Source organism: Rhipicephalus sanguineus, chromosome 10 (genome assembly GCF_013339695.2).
Source record: "Rhipicephalus sanguineus isolate Rsan-2018 chromosome 10, BIME_Rsan_1.4, whole genome shotgun sequence".
Taxonomy (NCBI): domain Eukaryota; kingdom Metazoa; phylum Arthropoda; class Arachnida; order Ixodida; family Ixodidae; genus Rhipicephalus; species Rhipicephalus sanguineus.
Window position 1 is genome coordinate 9,873,220 of NC_051185.1, and position 21,062 is coordinate 9,894,281.

At 46.7% G+C, this 21,062-nt stretch overlaps 1 protein-coding gene across 2 annotated transcripts in view; it reads right to left on the reverse strand.

Moving 5' to 3' along the window:
* Positions 1 to 464: 464 nt before the first annotated feature.
* The window catches only part of LOC119406999 (trissin receptor), a 106,401-nt gene continuing 85,803 nt past the window's right edge, over positions 465 to 21,062 (reverse strand). The window contains exons 2-4 of one of the 2 annotated variants that reach the window (XM_049419964.1): positions 7,841 to 8,071; positions 5,044 to 5,324; positions 465 to 3,838 (exon numbers count right to left, since the gene is read on the reverse strand). In XM_049419964.1, the coding sequence (XP_049275921.1) occupies positions 2,774 to 3,838; positions 5,044 to 5,324; positions 7,841 to 8,060 (1,566 nt within the window). In that variant the 5' untranslated portion in view covers positions 8,061 to 8,071 and the 3' untranslated portion in view covers positions 465 to 2,773. Of the gene's footprint in view, positions 3,839 to 5,043; positions 5,325 to 7,840; positions 8,104 to 21,062 lie in introns of those variants that run through there. The other variant, XM_037673821.2, reaches the window with a different exon arrangement.

Consider the following 21,062-nt stretch of genomic DNA (forward strand, 5'->3'; position numbering starts at 1 on the left):
TATTGATTTACCTGGTCACTTCACGGCGAGCTGAGCTGTTATTTGTTCACGTGTGTTTAACGAGATAGCAATAACGCGCGGTCTAGAAGGCGCACGCTTCACGATTGGTTTCGCTTGTGCTGTATTACAGTACAAACAAACAATAAAAAAGTAGCACATACGATGTGCGAGGCGATGTTATCGATTTGGACTTTATATGACGGCAACGGCGACGGCAAAAACCCGTCGAAAGTTTCAAATGCTATCACAATAAAAACAATTGCGTTGGCACCAACCTGCGACGTTTCATTTGCTTTTTTACGGCGGAACGCGCAAAAAAAAAAAAAAACACTTGTAGTTGGAAGACACTTTTCCAACGCACGCGCGGGATTAGTATGGGCAAATTTCTCGTGGGAGTAAAACTGACAACAGCCGATTAGATACCAGGTTATGTGAAGGCAGCGCATCCTTTAATACCTTCGCAGAGTTGCAACATCACGTGTGGACACACGGCACGCTGGCAAATTATGAAACCTTCGCAGAATCTTCGCTGCTGCGAGCGAGTCTCTTTGCAACTCAAGAGCGTCACGTGACCTGAGCAGAAACGTCACGTATGACGTCAGTGATAGAGCGGCACGTCACTGTCGACCCTGGCCTTGCAGTAGTTATGCCGGCGAAAGAGTGATGGTAAGAGCAGAGCAAAAAGACTGCAACACGAGAAGAACGGCACAGAACAGGTGCTGAATTGCTGCAAAATAAATATTGGACAGACTGGGGCCTCCCTTGAGAAGAAGGTATGGCAGCACAACAACATAAATGACACACCTACTTTTGAGGACGAAGACCTTGTGCGAACGCTTCTTACTTGTGGTGCAATCCCGCACGCTGCAGTGAATTCACTGCCGCTTTTTTTAACAAGTGTTTTATGCCGGGGTCCACCAAGACTTCAGTGACGTATTTCCGTCACGGAAATTTACTCAGTTGTCGCGCATGTGGTTGTAAAGAACATAGCAGGCATGTCATATTTAGGCACGTGGATAAAATAACGCGTGAAATCATAAAAATTATCTCCATGACTGTGAAATCAGCGTCCTCGAAAAATGTGAGAAATATCTGTAATGTGCGGATGCGCGAGCAATAGGAATGCTATGTAATAAACCCGACAGTTAGTTCAGATCCTATCCTGTGTCGCTCTTCTTCTGTGTTGTCGTCTTTTTGCGCCGCTTTTTACCACGAAGATTAACCAACTAGCCCATTTTGCACGCTACTGCGATACAGTAAGAACCGCGAAGCGGCACGGCGTAGGTTACTGGCGACACCATTGACACGTGCCAACCACTGACACTTGCAAAATGGCTATACTTATGCGACGCCAGGCAGAACTTCGCCTTTCTCTCAAATTGTGCGGCGGTGGTATGACGCCATATGTGACGTTTCTGATCAGGTCACGTGACCCCGAGGTGTTGAAGTGCAAGTATATCTCTCCGTGTTGGTGCGTTAGCCAACAACAATCGGCAAAGACCATGGTGACATCAGTAAAAACACACGCACATTTATGTAAATAAGGACATCGGTCACTCTGAGCGCTTATGTACAGAAAATTCTCAAACCTCTGGGTTTTTTTCTAACAGTGCAGTAAGTCAGCTACTCAATGTTTTGAAGTGAAACACGCAACTCCAAGCTGACCGCCTTAGCGTTATTGAAATGTCCTACAACACTGAAACTAAGTGCTGTCATCGCAACATGCGTGACTTATCTTCAGTGCTTCGAAAGTGTTCCACGTTTCAGTGTTTCAGAACTGGACATTTCAAGCGACAGAGTAGCACCCGTATCATTACCATTTGACATGTACATACATCAACACGACATCGTAAACAGTTGCCTTAAGGTAGCAGCACTTCATTATGAGCAGAAACCGGGACTTCGCATTTGGTGACGTAAGCAGTCGCTTACCAAACAAACTAAAAACACTGCGCGGACGAAATATGAAATTTACGAGCACTGTATTTCAATGGAAACGTCAGCTCATCAGCTCTAACTTCAAATGTCGGTACACATTCACAATATATGGAAAATAGCCGTGAGCAGTGCCTACTTTCTAAAAAAATAACTAGAACAGAACGCGAGTCACTGTCGGAATTGTAAACCTATATCTGAGCAGGAATTGGACGTTTCCGTTCTTGAGAACAATTCACGCCGATAAAACATAGTGACTATAGAACTCGTAAGAGTTAACATTCGTGTGACATAAATACGCGAACATCAACTTTGGTTTTTATCACCGATGTCGACCACATATTATACCCCTGAGAGATAAAAATTTGCGTGAGCACGACTACACACTGTAACGCAGAATCGCGACCCGGTCATATGAACACACCAACATATATAACGTGGTTTATGCGTCCATGAATGCCAGACCAACACGCTGGTAGCAGACTGTTTTGCGCTGTTGATCTTAAGATTACCGAACCACTTAACCGTCCACACTGCATTGATAGTGTCGACGTGACAATGACAAGAAAATCCACATGAGTTTTACGTGTAGCTTCGCGCCACGAAAGAGTGCACGGCATATTTTTTTTTTTCGTTTCATGGAACTTACTCCATTTTGCGAGAATCCGCAGAACTAATTTATCATACCGGATGTTACGTCAAAAATGCAAAATATTCGATATGCTCCAAAGGAAGAATTGAGCCAGCACACGATCAACAAGTGTCACGCAGCACATTGGTCAAAAGTAAGAGCGATCCGAACCTTCGGAACACTGGCTCAAAGAGGTTGTCGCGGCAGTCACAAGTGTTGTTGCTGCATCGCTTGCCGATGGCTACCGTGAACCAGATGGGCAGCCTGGGGCGTTCCCTGGCTCACGTGAGAATTGAGCGACTTGGACATGGCGAGGAACGAAGAACGGCTCTTCGAGCGGAACCTGTGGTTCCTGCAGAGCAACACGTCGGCCATACACTGCCGGAAGTTCTTGGAGAACAAAGCGTAGAGAAACGGGTTGATCCCCGAGTTCAGGTACAGTACCAGGTTCGTCACAACGGTCAAGATGGCGGCTCCGGGACTGGAGCCGTTGTACTCCTTCGACCAGTGTTGCCAGAGTTTGCGCGCGTGAAAAGGCAGGTTGCACAGGGCGAAGCTGAAGACGACGGCCACCAGGAGGCGAATGACTTTCCGCCGCGGCCTCAGCGCCGATGCCGCTGCGCTGTTGGCGTAATAAAACGTCTTGACGGGGGTCTTACGCGTCGCGGGAGCTTCCACGCTTCCGCAGCGGTTGCAGCCAGAGCTCACTCTGCTCAGTTGGTTGTCATCGGCGATCTTATGAGCAGAACTTGTGTAGGGTGTGGACAGCGCGACTGTCGTCGTGGAACAAGGCTCCTTAGCAGTGCTGGACGTGGTTACGAAAGTTTGAGCGTACTCTACCTTCAAGCTGGCAGAAGGCGATACCTCGGAGTCGTCTTCTGAAGAAGACCGCCTGTGCGCTGGTGGTGGCGTTAGCTGCGACTGGGACTTTTGGTGGCACATCGGAGAGCTCAAGACGAGCTGGTGGTTCGGGTGGGCGGCGATGTGGTTCTGCGGTTGAGAGACGATGGCTTGACTGTGCCATAGCTGGTAACAGATGATGGCGTACAGGACGCTGATGATGATCAGTGGCACCAGGAAGCAGACGACGAAATTTACAAGGTCGTACGTCTTGGAGTCGTAGAGCGCCCTCTGGAGCACGCACAGGGCTTCGCGCTTGTCGTCCACCATCGCTTCCACGGTGCCGTACATCACAATTCGTGGACTGCAGTAGGCCGCACTCACGAACCACACCGTCACGATGGTCACGCGCAGCCGCGTCATGGTCACCACCTGCATTCGAGAACGAAAAAGAGCTCTTCTCTGATAGGATACATTTCGGTAGAAGCTACGTGTCATCGTGAACTTGTACCTCGACACAGCATAATAGCGAGAAATTTTCAATTCTACAGACAGCTCTGTGATTAGCCGTGCACTAGGTTTTGGCGAAAACGTCGTCCTCTACGTCCGCACAACCACCTCAAGACCGGCTGTTTTGTCGTAGAACATATAAAAGCTTCCACCGCAGGTTGGTATGTCCAATGTACTAACAAAGTGTACTACTATCACAGACGTGTGCTCAACATAGTATTTTTAAATGTGCGCTATTTTTAAATGGTTCTTTTAAATATACGTGAAAAAAGGCGTGTTTGCGCTGAGTGTACTCTGTCACACTCTAGACACCCTCCGCATAATAACTATTTCATTGTGCATGACACCCAAAAACAAGTATTCTACACTGTCCGCGCCGCCGGAGTGTTTCTTTGTCTTGTGGGCGCAGTGCGATTTTTAACGAAAAATAGTTCACACCTAAAGTGTAGTGCATTCCCATCTTTTTGTACCCATAATCTGATAATTTGCCCTGTTAGCCCGCTCCGAATAGTGTAGCATTTACATGGCTGTATAGTTGAAACTATGTGAATCAGTGCGAGAAAATTAGCCCTTTAGACTCGCACACAATTTAGTCTGTTTGCTAATAGCGCCTGCAATCTAATCATAGTAGCTCTTCCTTCTCAAATTATTCCTGTTTCCATTACCTCTGGATATGCAGAGGAAGAAAAGCAAAACAAAAAAGAAAGAAACAGAAAAGCGAGCTTTACCAGTTGTTAGAATGGCTAACTTCATTGAACTTTGACCTGAACGCAAATATATTGAAACTTAAAATAATTATTTAAAGGAATGAATACTGTTTTACACTCCTATGCGTGCTATAACGCAGGTATCAGACAACGAGGCATCAGTCTTTAAGCGGAAAAATTTGCCCTGTCCTGGAGCGTGCAGTGTTTTTCAATCCGCCTTTTACATTCTCCTGCGCTGCCCTCTGCCGTTTCGGCAGGGTATTGGTAGAGGCCGCGACAACCGATACGGTCAAGCCTCCGAGATCATGAGGCGTTTTGCGACTTTCCCGCTAGGGGAAGGGCGCATGCGCCGTGGCATCGTCAAGAAAGGCGGAATGCACATTGTGAAGCCGATATCAGTAGACGAGATATTGTACTCACCTGCTTGTTCCACATGGGATGCACGATAGCCAGATACCTCTCGGCGCAGATTACAGTGAGTATGAGAATGGACGCGGTGTAGCTGAGTCCGTGCACAAAAAAGTACATCCGGCACAGGAAGTCACCGAGCACCCACTGTGGAGTGAGGTAGAAGAAGAGGTTCTGGTACACGCAGAACATGGCCACGCACAGGTCGGCCACCGCCAGATTGGTCAGAAAGAAGTTGGTCGTTGTGCGCATGCGCCGGTTCATGATCACCACTCCGATGACCAGCAGGTTGCCTGCGACAACCGCATGCAAAAATAAACGGGCTTTCTTTTAGAAGACTGCGGAGTCGTTGTTCTGACCAAATGTTTCAAGCGGTGCCTTCGTTGAGGGATGAATAACGAAGCAACCTACACGGTGAAACTCCCATATACACAAGCGTAAAACTTGTTCTAAACTAACAAGCGCAAACTGAGTATCCTTTCAAATTGCGGGGCTGAGTAAACGACATATTTTACACCTCAGCATCTCAAAAAAAAAATTTTTTTCCGGAGTTTACTCGCTTTGACGTTCTTTTCTAATGTCTTTGTTTAGCCCGTATTCACTTTTTCGACTTGTCATGACTGTCATTTGAACGTGAGGTAAGGCCTTGCACACAAGCGCGTATGAACGATGCGAACACTTCTCACCAAAAATTAAGTAACTTTTTTGTGTTTAGGCCAGTGCTTTAAGCTACTTGTAGCTATAGCAATGCGACAGTGAGCTCGGAACCACGACAGCCCCAGTAACAACTGTGAACGCAGCTGGCCTTTGATTCTATACTCTCTCTCTCTTTTTTTTCATTGTTCCTCGAGATAGATTTATAAACAATATGACTGTGCATATCTGAAAAATCCACTTACTGAGGCTTGCAGTGTACCATGGCGGTATAAGACAGTTTACACAATGAAAGTCGGATACAAAAGAAAGAGAACGTATCTTTTGTTCTGTGCTTGTAAACGTTATTTTAAATCCTAAAGGCAAGTCCGTAATTGTTAGCTCTCGTCGTTTGTGCTTGCACACAGTTCCACGCAACACCAAATAACAGAAGCAACAAAATATTGCAAAGAACAGAGACAAGAAGTTCTCGTGGTTCTTTTTGTTAATTGTATGCAGACTGCAGCTTTACGCAGATCAAAACCAAAAAAAAAAGGTAACCTAATCTTTAAGCCACGCGGTCCCATGCCGACAATGCCCCAAAGGGCGGGGTATTCCCCCGATCGACTTGAAACTTCATTCTGCCGAGCACGTGACCTGAGTCACGTTTATGCCTACATTGCCGGTAGGTACACGGACGCAGCAATTCTCTGCTTCCCACCGCATGTGCAGGGCGCTCGACAGTTTCATGCGCACCGACAACTTCACAGATTTTTAGGATGCCACTTTAGCAATAATTTGTGGGGTTTTAAATGCCAAAACCACGATATCAGCCTGAAGCACGCCGTAGTGGAGGGCTCCGGAAATTTCGGCCACCTGGTGTTCTTTAAAGTGCACTGACATCGCCCAGTACACCAGCCTCTAGCGTTTTGCCTCCATCGAAATGCGACCACCGCGGCCAGAATCGAACCCGCGACCTTCGGTTTAGCAGCCGAGCCCCTTAACCACTGTACCACCTTGACTGATTATGAGGCCACTATCCGAGATGGGTGCCCCTGAAACACCACCCAGGGCCAGCCCGGTATACTTCTCCACACCTCAGAAAAAAAAAAACCGGTGGGCTTCCGGTCGCCACTGGGAAGCGAATGCGCGACCTTCGGCAAAGCGGATGCTCTACCATTCCAACCCCGCCACGGTAACCGTTTACACACGTGTCAAAAGCTCGGATATACCTCGACGCCGAAATGGTATTATGTCGCTGTTTCTAAGACATGCAAAGCGCCATGATATTTCTATAGCGGTAGTGAAACGATAACTTTTCATTACTACTAACAAACCCCAAATTGCCCTTCAGATACATGTAAATGAGTCATTATAACGCAATGCAATAATGTGATGCATAAGTAATGTACAATGAGTCATTTTTGTTATAATTCAGTGCCAATGCGCCAAATCTCGCATGTACTCCTGTATTTTTCACTCAGTAATCGTCCTCCTTTTCCCACGACTATTACTAAACGGAATTGGTAGTTCGCTGCAATATCATGGATTTCGTTTATGAACCGCCTTTTTAGGCCGCCTGCAGTAACGCTGACAATGGCGCAGCGGGTAATGTTTCATTCTAATAAGGCTGCAACGGGGGATATTTGGTATGACTTCATTTCATAACGCACTCCAAGGTACTGATCAGGACAACAGGCCAACAGACACATATAAGGTGTGTGTCTTTCACAATATAACCTCCACACTGTAAAGCTAACTGCGCTGATGGCCAGGTTAAGGAACTGTCTTCGAGACCAGGGCGTCATGCCAAGATGACTAAGAAGTCCACGAAATATTGTTACCTGCAAGCAATTTACGGCTATATTGAGAACAAGCATAAGTCCTCCTGGTTCCCACCACTACCAGACCCGCCATAAAAATTTGCGTGAACAACATGGGCTGCCCCACATGGGCACCCAGGATTGCCCGCAACAGGACTGCATCTTTTAGGGGCGAAGCACCTCTTAGGAGGTGCATTGCGGCATCGTCGTCTGCTGTCGCGGCGTGCATCGTCGTCGGTCCATTTGCCTGCGCGCAAGAGAGGGCGCCACCGCCTCACCACCTCATCTACTGTAGCCGCATCACGTGCGTAAACTCTAGGAGGAGATGTAGTTTGCAAATGGTCGGTGCTCACCGAAAAAGCAGCAGCAGAAGACCATACTGTACGCGATCACAAGTATGACCTTGACATCGAAACGGTCGAATATCCAGCCATCTCCCGGCTCCTCCAGCGATGACGAACAGCAGCTGTCGTTGGGCAATCCTTGTAAACCGGTGCAGTTCCCCGGTGGCTCGCTTGGAGGCAGCGTTGAATCGAGCCCGCCCAGCAGCTGATCCCGACAAGTGGCGTCCATTGAAGTAGCCTCTGCAAAGTAGTAGCAAACGACCTTCATCGGTTGTTCTCTTAAACCTAATATGTACGTTTTCACCGGTAGAGAGCTGCTTCAGCGTTTCGTGAAAATTTTCTCTCAGTCATATCCACCCTTTTTGGAATGAAATTAAGGACATTAGTAGTAGTAGTAGTAGTAGTAGTAGTAGTAGTAGTAGTAGTAGTAGTAGTAGTAGTAGTAGTAGTAGTAGTAGTAGTAGTAGGTAGTAGTAGTCACTGGCGTAGCCAGTGGTGCGGAGTGTCGGGGGTTCGAACCATCTCCCGCCCCCCAGAGATTTTTCAATTTTGCATGTGTATACCTATATACACGCACACATACAAACACGTGCACGAACGAACAAAGGTTGACAGCCATACCTGTCATCCTGTAGATGGATACACGCCCATTCGAATAAGTATCAATAAAAAAATTCCGAGGGTCACTTGCACCATCGCTAAGGCGACTCAAAGGCGAAGGCCTTGGTGGAGATGTATTGAAGACTGAAACGTCACGTCAGAATCCGACAATACAATCGGGTCGTCGCGTTTAATTTCATGCTTGTCGAGCCTCTTATGGCGCTGCATGCCTCTACGGCCTACCATACCGTGTTAATGCATAGCCGTCAGCAGGCAGAGACACGCGAACGCCGCAGTGACGAAGTGAACGCGCAGCTTGCGCGCCTCGAGCGACGCTTGAGAGGTCGGCGTGATTTTTCTGCATCACATCATGTTGACCATCGGCTTGCACACAGGGTGTGCGTAAAAGGGGGGGGGGGTGCTCTGCGATGAAACTTCACTCCACCGCGCAGTGCACCGCGAAAATTAGTGCGCAGTGCATTATTAATACACTGCGCACCAACTTGCTAAGACAGCCGCCTTAAGGCCACCGATCTATACAGCTGCCTACCAGGTGGAGCATTATTGAGCCCTGCTTTCGAACCGACAAGTGCGACACTATCGCTCGCTAAACCGTACGCATGCTGCAGACACATTTATTCCCTAAGCTAAGGCTAACTACGGGTATCCGTACAAACTAAGTCGAAACAGTAACAGAAGCATTACACGTGCACGGCGGGCAGCTTCGAGCAAAACACACTTTACCAGAGGGTGCGTGATTGGCCCAACTGCAACTGTTCGCACTCTGGTCTTTTCGGGGAGTAACACCGGCATACGCGCCGAAATACGCTCTGTTCTGCTAAACTATGCTAGTCCTGCTGCGATAATGCGTCACTTTCCCTTGCGTCGCCGCGAGGAGACATTCCACAGGACTGAATACAACGCGTTAGCGTAGGCGCATGCGTAATATTCGACGCGGCATATTTCGTCCTACAGATGCCCGTAACAATGTTATGCGGCGCGGAATGATTACAGAAACATCAGAGGAAGTAACAGAGACCAAAGTTGTTCGTAAGTGGTCACTTCCCGTTGCCGATTTGATGGAGGTAACGCTGACCAAAGAGCGCTACATGAATAATGCATCTAATGCATCCATAAATAGAGCACCGGCCTTTCAAGTCGAGTCGGTGATATACGGTTGGGACAGCCTGGTTATAGGTGCTATAAAAGCGTCCATTACGAGACGCCATCGACAAACGTTTCGTTAATGAAGCAAATTATCGTCTCCCAACCGAAAACAAGCATACTGCAGCAAGCTCAGTTTGTTAGAGGACGAAGACAAGGAAGGAAGGAAGGAAGGAAGGAAGGAAGGAAGGAAGGAAGGAAGGAAGGAAGGAAGGAAGGAAGGAAGGAAGCAAGGAAGGAAGGAAGGACACAAAGGGGAGAATGCAGGAAGGTTAAAATAGAAGGAAGGAAGGAAGGAAGGAAGGAAGGAAGGAAGGAAGGAAGGAAGGAAGGAAGGAAGGAAGGAAGAACACAAAGGGGAGAATGCAGGGAGGTTAAAATAGAAGGAAGGAAGGAAGGAAGGACACAAAATGGAGAATGCAGGGAGGTTAAAATAACCATGAAGACTATGCAACCGGTAGACTACCCTGCATGGGGGAAGGGGAAGAAAAGTTAGGGAGGAGGATGAGGTCACTGTTGCCGCTGATGTAACAACAGTTCCACGTTTGACCGGCATCAGACCGGCATCCTGAACAAGAAATCGCAGCAGCGCTTTCGTTGCCTTTCGGAACTGTGACGCGCCGTCCCACATACCCAAGATGTGTATGCTATTTTTAGCTCTTAGGCGCCCGTTCCTGCGCTAAGCGGGGTCGTCGTTGGCTTCGGCTGTGTAACCGATAGAGCGAACGAGGACGAAAGAGAGCGAACGTGAAGTCTGTCGATATCACGAGCCACTGGCTTCTAACCTCGCTTTCTTCCTCCGTCACGCGCGCTGGCCCCTCGGTCGGACCTCGTGCGCATGCAGGGCTGGCATGCGCACTGCGACTGGCTTCGCTTGTCGTAACAGGGCTGTCGACGTTTCACTTGGTTCGCGACGCCTGCAGTGCACAGAGTGGTGTGCGTAGCACTCGAGCGCTGGCAGTTTCTGCGGCAATATGTAACGAATGTGATATTGCTACAACTGTGCATAGCCGAAACTTCAAACCCAGTTGGCGTTGCTCCAACATGAAGCTGCGCTCAGAATTCGCATTAGGCAGAATCGTAATCGTCGGTCAATTCTTTTTTGTTCAACTGTTTCTTTTTATTCAATTAATGATTGCTCATGCGTGTTTATTTCCACTAGCGTTAACAGATCTTCTTGAACATTGAATGTACACCCCCCCTCCCCTCAAATAAAGGGAACAACAAATGATGATGACGACGATGATCTTGTCCACGGAGAAACCGTTTCGTCCGGGTTATGTAAAGTTTTACGGAGGTGAAAGCTTGTAATGATCGCGGCCATCTTTTTACACATACCGGGCAGAATGTTGTATCCCAGTCTCACATGCGTATAACTTTAGCTGAAAATTTAAATTAATGGTTCGCAAATTTGCACTCATTACAAAACAAGTTCACAATGCGTGACTAAAGAAGAAGGAAGCGACAAGAAAGGCGGTTCGAAAAGCAGGCGAACATTATCAGTTCCAGTATTATAGAATGATTCACCTTGTTCTCGCGTGTGCTGGATGAACCATTCATGAGAATTTCGCTTATGTTAGGTCACTAACTAACACTGTTCGACGCTCGCCCGTCTGTAGCCCTCATTGTTACGAAAATAGTACAATCGTACAAACAGCCCTGACGCTGCTTGCATTTCTTGACGAGAACGTGCAGAACGATCATGCAGGCTCGTTCGTTCACACAGTAGGAAATACATCGAGACAAGCAAACGGATTGCGCAACGAGGTTTACGGGTGTCATGGCTGCCTGAGGCTTATTATTCTGGTGACATAGGGCAGGGCCCGCAGAACTAGAAGGTTGTTACAATAAGACCTTCTTGCAGTTGGTTCTTGCTGTTCCGGATTGCATTTTGTGGTTCTTGCTAGTTGGTTACACAACAAAATCACACGGTCCCTTATGCTTTAGCGTAAGACGACTTGAAGGCAAAAGCCATCTACTTCTTTTTCATTATTAGTCTGTTGCATTGATCCTGTCGCGAAAGATTTCTGCACCTTACGTGGTTTTGCAATGCCTCAGGGATCGCAGACATTGCAAGCTTTCTGCACCTCATGGGGTACTGCAGCGCCTCCGGGATCTGCGCCCACCTTTGACTAAACTAAACAACACGTCATGTGATGACGCTTTCATGTGACGTCCCGATATCTGACGTCATGATGACATGTGGTGCCGTCATCACATGACATTTTTTTGCATCACTCGTGTTGACGCCACCGATCGTCAATTTTCGTGTTTGATGAGGCATCTAAGGCTTTCGCCTTAGCAAATCAATTCGTTAGTTGCGAAAACAGACGCAGTTAGCGTCGATCATTACTCATGCGTAGGGCTTCTTGAGGATGACAGGCTTGCGTGAACAGCTTTGACTAGTCGTGCAGTGCCAAAAGCGTCAGCGAATTCACCGCTCATTTCCCTCTCCACTCCCTCTCTTTCTCTCTCACCTTTCTATTCACTTTTGCCAGTGCACACTAACAAAGGTGTACACTATATTCCTTTTTAACGGCAAAGCTATTTTAGCTAGGTGTAAAGTGTGTGGTTGTGCCCGAAAACTATCATCATCATGAACGGGTATGCACCACAGAATTCGGACAAATCCCACTACCCACCGCTACGGCGTCGCCTATAATAGCCCTGATGGGCGAGAGAACGAGTACGCAAAGAAAGAAAGAAAGAAAAAGAAAGAAAGAAAGAAAGAAAGAGAAAGAGAAAAATTCTTGCTGAAAAAAAATTCTTCACCAAGCGGGATTCGAACCAGCCTACCCTCGATCCCAAGGCGAGCGTTCTAGCCGCTCGGCTATCTAGTTACACTAACACAATATAGCATAGCCTTGTATAGTATAGTGTAGCAAGGGGGTGGGAAGGGGAAGTGAACGTAAGGAGCAGAGATGTGATGGTGAAGAGGACAGAAAGGAGGAGGGGAGTGAGTAAAGCGTAGCACAGCAAGAATGATGAAAGTGCAAAAGAGAGAGAAGGAAATGCAGAAAGAAATAAAAAGACACAAAACACCAACGAATTAGAGAGAGAAAGACGATAGAAAGGAAGAGGAAGCAAGCATCGCGTCGTCTAGCGATCAGATACTGCACCACCTGGCCAAGCCGCGCATGCGTAGTAGCTAAGCCACGCCCACCGACGGAGACATCGCGCGCAACCTCCGCTCTATAGTGCATAGCCTGGCTGCGGCCGATCGTATCCAGAGTGTCACGGGACGTCGTAACAAAGTGCGTACTCCCGAGGAGGAAAGCCGCGCATCTCGAAGCTAGACGTGTCGGTCGACGTAGAGTGCTTCGCAACGCCAAGCTTTGCGCGACTTAGTGCAAACTGCCCGCAATTTTTCCCCAGTGCACACTAACAAAAAGAAGACTATATGTTGGTCATTTCGGTGAGTCCTGACTTGCCATATATATAACTACCTTTAAATAGACACATGAACCTTATTTTGGTTCCCATGACTCCCCTAAAAAGTATAAACAAACGCGAAAGAGTGTTAACGTGTCTCTTTGAAGAGATTCATGTACGTGGCAAGTCAGGAATCACAAGAAAGAGTCAAATGTCTCTTTTTTTTTCTTTTCTTAGAACGTAGGGCATCCAACCAGACGCTTTTCTGCTTTACTTCCGTGCATTTCTCCTTTACTGCCTTACCTTCCGGCAGCAAATAGGGGACGGCATGAAAATTACTGCAGCACTGAATTTTAGCCTGGCATGTGACAAGGTTCAAAAGAAACATTTGTTAGACTTCGGTCCAGGCAGTAGTAGCAGTATAGTAGCAGGTTGCGCAGGCATGTGAACAGTTGAAAGAGAGAAAAAAAATAGTGGCGTTTATAGGGGCCGTTTTTTTTTTCAGTGATCTTTTCCGTGCTGCGCAGCTTCCTGCGCAGACAGACAGACAACGAACTTTATTGGATCCTGAGGAGTTACGACCCCCTAACGGGAGGCCGTTGTAACTGCTGGCCGCACCCGCGTAGAGGACAGAACGCCGTGACGCTCCGCCCTTTCCTGGGCCCTCTGGATAGCCTGGGCTTGCTGTCGGAGTGCCGTGCTTCTGATGGCCTCCTCCCATTCGGCTTCGCTGGAGAGAAGGGTTTGAGGCAATGCGGGACATCGCCAGAGCATGTGAGCCATGGAGCAAAAGGTTCCACTGCAGTCGGGGCAACCGGGGTCAACGTCCGAGTACATCTTACTGAGAATGCCCCGCGACGGGAAAGACCCCGTCTGCAAGATTCTCAGAGTAGCTGACTGAGCTCTGCTGAGCTTCGGGTGAGGAAGAGGATAGACTCTCCTGCCAAGTTGGTAATGCTTTGTTACCTCATTAAATGTCAGAAGTGGATCATTCTGCTGAGTCCCTTCCTGCCCCTCCGGAGCCTCCAGACCGCCGCGGCGCGTGAGTTCTCGCGCACGATCGTGGGCCAGCTCGTTGAGGTTTGGGAAGCCCTCGAGAACGTTCTTCCCCATTTCATCACTTGGTTCCTGCGCATCTGGTGTGTTTTTATGTTTTTCTGCGAGTAAATGCTCAGTTGAAGTATAGCACCTAGTCCTGTCTGTTGCCATCCCCTTGTCCATTGTTATTTTTTTTGCTCTAATTAGTTATGTCTGTAGTAGCAGCAGCCTGCAGAAGGCCTCTCACTCCGTTATACGCTTTGCCAGTCGCAGGCGGATGACAAATTTTCCGTTTCCCGAAAAGCACCTAGAACTCGCGGATTACTGCAGAACTCGTTCGGAATCGCGGAGTTGCCGAAGGGTAAGCTCGGCGCAGAGCTTACGCGGAGTAAAGAAAAAAAAGAAAGAAAAACTAGACTATTTGCTGCTGTACAGTTTCAGATAAAGCAAGAGCAAATTAATTTTCCCGGGCACAGCCAACGAACGTCGCGAGTATTTGCAGGAAAGCCTCTGCAACGTTAATTTATAGTCTGTCAGCCCAGCGCAAACGTTCCTTTTTAGTGTGTGTGCGCGCAATGCCGCGGTACTCGCCGTACCATATACTGTCTGCAGAAATACGGGACACACGTCTATTCGACAACGTGCCTGTCTTTATTTCTTTTTCGCTACGCGGGTACGGCGCCTGTTTCGGACTCCGCCTTCACTGACCACGTTTTGTTTGATTTAGACGCTCGGCGCTGTGCTTTTGCAGACGTGGCGTGGAGTTGTTAAGAAAGGAGAACTATGTGTACGACCAGAAACATTAGTTCGTTAGGGCGACGTGACTGAATAACTAGTTGGCACATTTTTATTGCTATTGTTGTGTCTTTATGCCTGGAAATAATTACAGAGGAGGAAAAATAATGGTATAGCTGGCTACTATCACAAGAAGGGGAATGACGCTTGCCGACTCTAGAGAATAATATATGTGGTTGCAGCATAAAGAATAGGACTGTAAAAAAGATAGGGTAACACACAGGGTACTTCGCGGAAAAACTTTACGAGGAATGTAATTAAGTCGTCTTAATTAAGTGCATAAGGGACCGCGGTAATTTTCTGCTTATTTGCTCATCTCTTCTGCCCTCATGCCATCACTATTCTGACACCGTAAAACTAGGCTTTACCACGTTTGTTTATCCTTTCTAAGCGCGAACGTTGTGATTGTCGTGAGCACCACGGCCTTGTGTTTACCGACGCCGCGGTGGTAAAATAACTAGACGAAACCAGCAGCGAGCTGAGAAAACACAGCAGGAATAAGGACGGTGGCAGCACATCTATAACGACTACACGAATTTGAGCTTTTTCTCAAGCAAAGTACGTTCGTGCTGGATCCTTGGAAAAGGCAAACGTCGGCCTTTGTGTCACCAACATTTTGTGGCACTTCATTCAACAGGATGGATAGGCGGGCTAGTTGGAACTGCATATTGGAATAAAACTTTGAGCGCAAAAAGACAGACGCAGGGCAAGGTATACACTCACTTTACGCTTGTGGTGCTTGTATACCTTACCTTGTCCTGCGTCCTTCTTTTATGCGCTCTAAGTTTTATTCCGCATAACTCTTTAAAAGCAACGTTCTGGCTGCACTACAGGTAACTGTCAAAAACACTGCTCAGTATGGCGTCTAGAGGGAAAATATTGACAAACAATAGATATCAAAGAAAGGTGGGCATCCGGCGAGTGTGATTGGAGCGATAGCATGCCCTACATTGGATCCATGACAATAGAACTTTCACGGAGGTATTTGAGAAGGAAACAAGGTTCGCATCAGAAAGAAGGGACAAAAGATTACGCAACTGTACCAAGATATCCTTCCTCCAACATTCGCAGTTGCTATGCACTATCGATTTCTAGTTCTACGGTAAAACTTTCGTGGCATATCTATAGAGGCGAGAACAATGCGAAAACAATATAGATATACGTATAACTTTAACGAAGCTTTGAATCAAAATCAAGGAAAATATAACGTCTTTTCCACATGCTACCATTCCTAAAGGAGAACAGTTGAACGTAGGCGCAGTAGAATAATAGCTGAACGCGAAGAAACCGAAAAATATACACGACAGAATAGAAATCAGCGAGCATAGTGTGAGATTTTGGAATGCAGGCAAATAGAGATTAATGAAACGGAGCTGGGGAAAGGAAAGGGAGGGGGGGGGGCAATGACTATTCTCAAGAACGCTTTGGAACCACGAAGTGTGATTGTGCTTCTGTAAGCAAGAACAATACGATAAAACTTGGGGTCATCGTTACTTGCTGAACGTATTCAAAGCATAAAGAGGCCCTGCCAGAAGCCTTTCTGGTTTCCCGCATTTCATTTCTGCGCTCTTAGGTTCAGTAAGGGCATTCAAATCAACCAATCAATCATTCGATTGCCCGAGTTAGCGCTCTCGATGCATAGGAGCTACGAAGGACATAAGACAAAGTGCCCCTCTTGTTGCCAGGGGAAATTCTTGACTCTGCCACGTTATTAATTGAGCCCCGTAAGCTGTCGCAATAAAACCAATATGGCGCAAAACATGCCTGCGCAATCGGGTTAGCGAATCGGGTGTGGTGGCAATTTGTAGTGTTCCGCAGAAAGTTAAATCTCTCCTGTACTCAACACAATGCACGCGATGAACGGGCTGGGCGCCCCTCCCCGCCTTCCCTGCTGGCTACCCGAACACATGCTAACATCTGTTGTGTTGTGTTGTGTTGTGTTGTGTTCTGTTGTGTTGTGTTGTGTTGTGTTGTGTTGTGTTGTGTTGTGTTGTGTTATAACTGGCTTGCTGTGGAGAGGTTGACGTTCATATCACCTTGGCTACTTCATTTCTGTAAGTAATTCGCAGCGCAAAAAAAAAAACTGTCAACGGAAAACAAAAATTAACAAGTAAAGAAGGAGCATAGAAGCAAACTTTGGTTTTGTGGTTACTCAGGCAGCTTAGCTTAAGAACATGTTGTATGAACATTGGATTTCACCGCCGCTGCAAACCAGCACTGCTAGAGTCATATCACCCGCGAAGCAGGACCCCTTCTAAGTTATAGCCTTACCTTTTTCTTTTTTGTTATTTCGCTTATTTCCCGTTTCCTCTAAGGCGAGCGTGCGATCCGCTTTCAGAATAAACTTCGTCCTTTCTATTTCTTTGCGTACAGTGAGAAACGGAAGCCTGCTGCAGACCGATAGTACCGTGCTAAACAGAACATTTTTAACTCTGAGCTGTGAATCATGAAGTACACACTCTTCTGTGTGACACTGACTGCAGCGTCCGCACTGTTAGCTCCGCTTTCGCACGCCAACTGGACTCTGCCTACGCGAAGCAACCCTTCTTTGTAGTGTACTGATAAGGGTTACGTTTATGAGGTCTTTTGGATTACAAGTACGTGGACGCCGGCCTTTCGCTCAAGGCCACGTTCCCATGAGACCTATAAGGTTTTCACATTAATGACACAGCTACGAATGCCGAGTTATAGGAGACACCAAAAGCCCTTGTAGCGTCTCTTCTAAAACTTTCTATTGATTGTTTCTCGTCGTGCCTTCATTTCATCGTCGAAGAACATAGCCCCCGCCGCGCCTACGTGCACCTGAGTTCAAATTGAATATTCCACGAAGAGCCAAAGGAATTCCGTCTTGAAACATGGCTCACTAAAAGGGAGAGAGAATAGAGAGAAAGGAAAGACGAGGGAGGTTAACCAGAAAAATTCTCCGGTTTGCTAGCCTGTACGTGGGAAGGGACAAGGGGATTTAAAAGAGTGAAAAAAGGAAGAAGAGACGTGATGACAGCACGCTATAAAACACAACAACAAAAAAGCAAAGTCATGACCGTAGTCGAAGTACTACACAGCAACATTTCGTGCTCACCAAAATTGTCAAAGTGAACATAAGGAACGACCCCATCTAGCGCAAAAGGGCTCCAAGTTTTTCATCCTCCCTTCAAACTTACGAAAACACGCAACTCTCGCTGAACAAAGGAGCGCTCTTGGATATGCTCCGATGCACGGCTTGGATGAACAATTTTGTCCATATTTGTTTGCCTCAGCCTGGCGTGAAGTGAAGTGAAGCGGCGTTGACAGCGTCTTTCGAGCTACTGGCGCGCAGTAACTCTGCGGCGGAAGTTATGTGACGTCCTACTTCACACTAGAGAAACTCTTGATGAATAAAAAAAAGCGTGCAGCACTACTTCGAGGCTGTCTCCTGTAATATCAATCAGTGCAGCGCAAGCTGGAAAAGCTTCACTTTGATTATTTCTATTTTTTCGAGAGAGATGGGAATCGCATTATGGCATGTACGCTTGCTTGCGCCAAATCGCTGCAGCACACCGCAAGCCATATTAGTTAGAAGTCGTTACATAGGGCCCCGCTGTAGCTGTACCTCTAAGCTACGAACAGTACACAATGAATGGTGAATTCGCTGAGTCAGTGCAGATTTCTTACGATAAGCCTATGGACAGCGATCAAATTTGATACAGTTCTATCGCAGTGAAACTTTATTAGCATTGAAATGCTTTGGTTAGCTCGGCGTACACGCTAAATCAACGTTGCACAGTACTAGCTGCGACTGCGATGTACCAGTCTTAACGGCTCCTGGCATAAAAGCCTGACATCTTGGTCTCTAAGGCAAGCTTTTAGGTGAGAGTAAGAAGTTTCTCCTCGGCGGCAAGAACGTGTAATCTGCTCGCAGCGCCCACTAACAACGTCACCGTCGGCGACACTGTGGACGCAGAAAAAGGCAGATAACAGCCCGCTTCAGACGCGTCATTTCTTCCGTTTGTTGCACGAAGAACTTATTTCCTTTCATCTTTTAGACGGCGTCTCTAGCATAATGAAGAACGTAGAGGAACACGAATTCGTAAGAGGAGGTGGCAAACTATATTTGCATACCATATAACAACGTTCCATTGCACAAAAGGAACGGCCTACATAGCTAGTGTACGGCAGAAAGAGCCTCGGCCGAAGAATAGTTATTATATTCCAGCAGCTCTTCCAATCTCACACTAATTTAATTAGCGATGGCTTCTGTAAAAGCGTGCACGGCGCTCTCCTATCGTTGATTGAATTGTTCACCTCATAATTTCCTTGTGGCGCACGTAATTGCACGCTTATCCTCATAACACTAACTACCAGTGGAAGGCCGCACATCCTACGTAGCGTTCGGTAATGAAGCAAGTCGGGCACAGTGGGAAAAATTAGCAGTGTTTCCCTACCGCGGCCTACCGAAAGAGCAAGAAATTAGCATAATGGCACGATGTGTAAATGGTCATGCTACGTAAAGTACTTTCAGGGTTAAGAAGAAAACGCAACATAAAATTATACATAAAAGCTGTTGAACTGATCTAAGCTCCGCTCCTCACTAATGATGTATGCAAATTGCCGGCACTCGTTAGCATTCCTTTCTAACGGCTCTCGCATAGGACGATCTTTGCACAAACGATGTTCAAGCTTATCGGCTGCCTGATAGATCACGTGACATAAATCGCTATGCGAATGGGGCCGCACACGACTACAGTTTGTGGTGATCGTAACGAAATGGCAAACTGGTCAATTTTCATAACGTTCAAAGAAAAACGGTAAGTGAAATTGTCTGTGAGAAATAAATACTCTATTATTCTCACATGTGCAAATACTCACCTTTGGTAGCCCTAAATTATGGATGATAGTGGCCTCGTGGTCCCGAAGCTTTAATTCGGGGTTCCTCGTTCACCCATGTTTGGAAAGCTGCGAATGAGACGATAATAAATATCCTGCTGCCAACAATATACAGTACAATAGCAGCTGAACGAACGTCAGTTAAACGAACTATTCAGTTGTACGAACTTTTTTTAAATCCCCCACAGACGCGCCATTGGACCCAACGCTAACTCATTTCACTTTAACGAAATTATTGCAGAGCGCATTTCAGTTCTACGAACATATTTTATGTCTCCATCTAGTGCCTCTGATGTCATATTGATCAGGAATTGTCTGAAAGACTAGGCACAAATAGCGTTTTTGCGTTTTGAGGACCATGTCGCCTGTGACTCTCGCTTTGAGACGTTCGCCAGTCTCTCAGCAGAAGACATTGTAGTGAGCGTTCTACCTCAGGAAGAAGAGGAAGAAGTCAGCCTTGTAGAGGAAGAATTTCAGCTGAAGAAGCAGTGATGTACTTGAACGAAGTGAGGTCCTTCACTTCCCAGCAGAGCGTTGTGCCGGAGAACGTTTATGAGAGCTTTGACCGAAACGTCGACGTAATAAATGAAGATTGCTTAAAGTGCCACCTCTCATACCTATACAACCAAAAGCAACCGCTCCTTCAACTCTCTCTCTCTCTCTCTCTCTCTCTCTCTCTATAATATATCTATACTATATATATTATATATCTATATATATATATAAGATATAGAGAGAGAGAGAGAGAGAGAGAGGCAACCTTGAAAGAAGAATGGGTTATTTTGGGAACGTACACACACTTCTACAACACCGAGGTGAAGTAAGTCTCCTTTTCGGAAACGGAGCGTCTCTTCGACGCTTCCGCATTTCGCATATACACTCTTGACAAATGGCCAGGTTATTTATAACGCTGACGTGTTTCTAGGCATAAGTTATTGATAGGTATATCTAGAACTCCGTCTCTTCAGACGGCACAAATTTTTATAAATATCACCTGTCAGCAACACCTCCTTAGCGTCTTTGCTGGATTGTAGGTTAGTTTGTGTATCTGGTGGCACGTTGGACTGTTCGTGCATTTGTTTGTTTATTTGCCGCTGAACCTCACTTTAGCAACACGACGCTAGATGAATAAACTGTCAACGAAATATGTGCAGCGTTTAAATGTTTACACCTTCTTAGCGGCACAAGCAACGAGTGACACTCCTGTTTCTCTCCTGCATACTTCCGGTCTAGCATTTACTTCCGGTATTCCCAATATTCAGGTAATGTGTTTACAAAATAAACTGGTACGAATTCTTCTGTTCTTGTTGAAATTAAGAGTTATATGGTATACATCGACATCAGAGATCAAGTTGACTTAATGCCATTAATTCTGCCATGATAAATTAATTAAAATAAT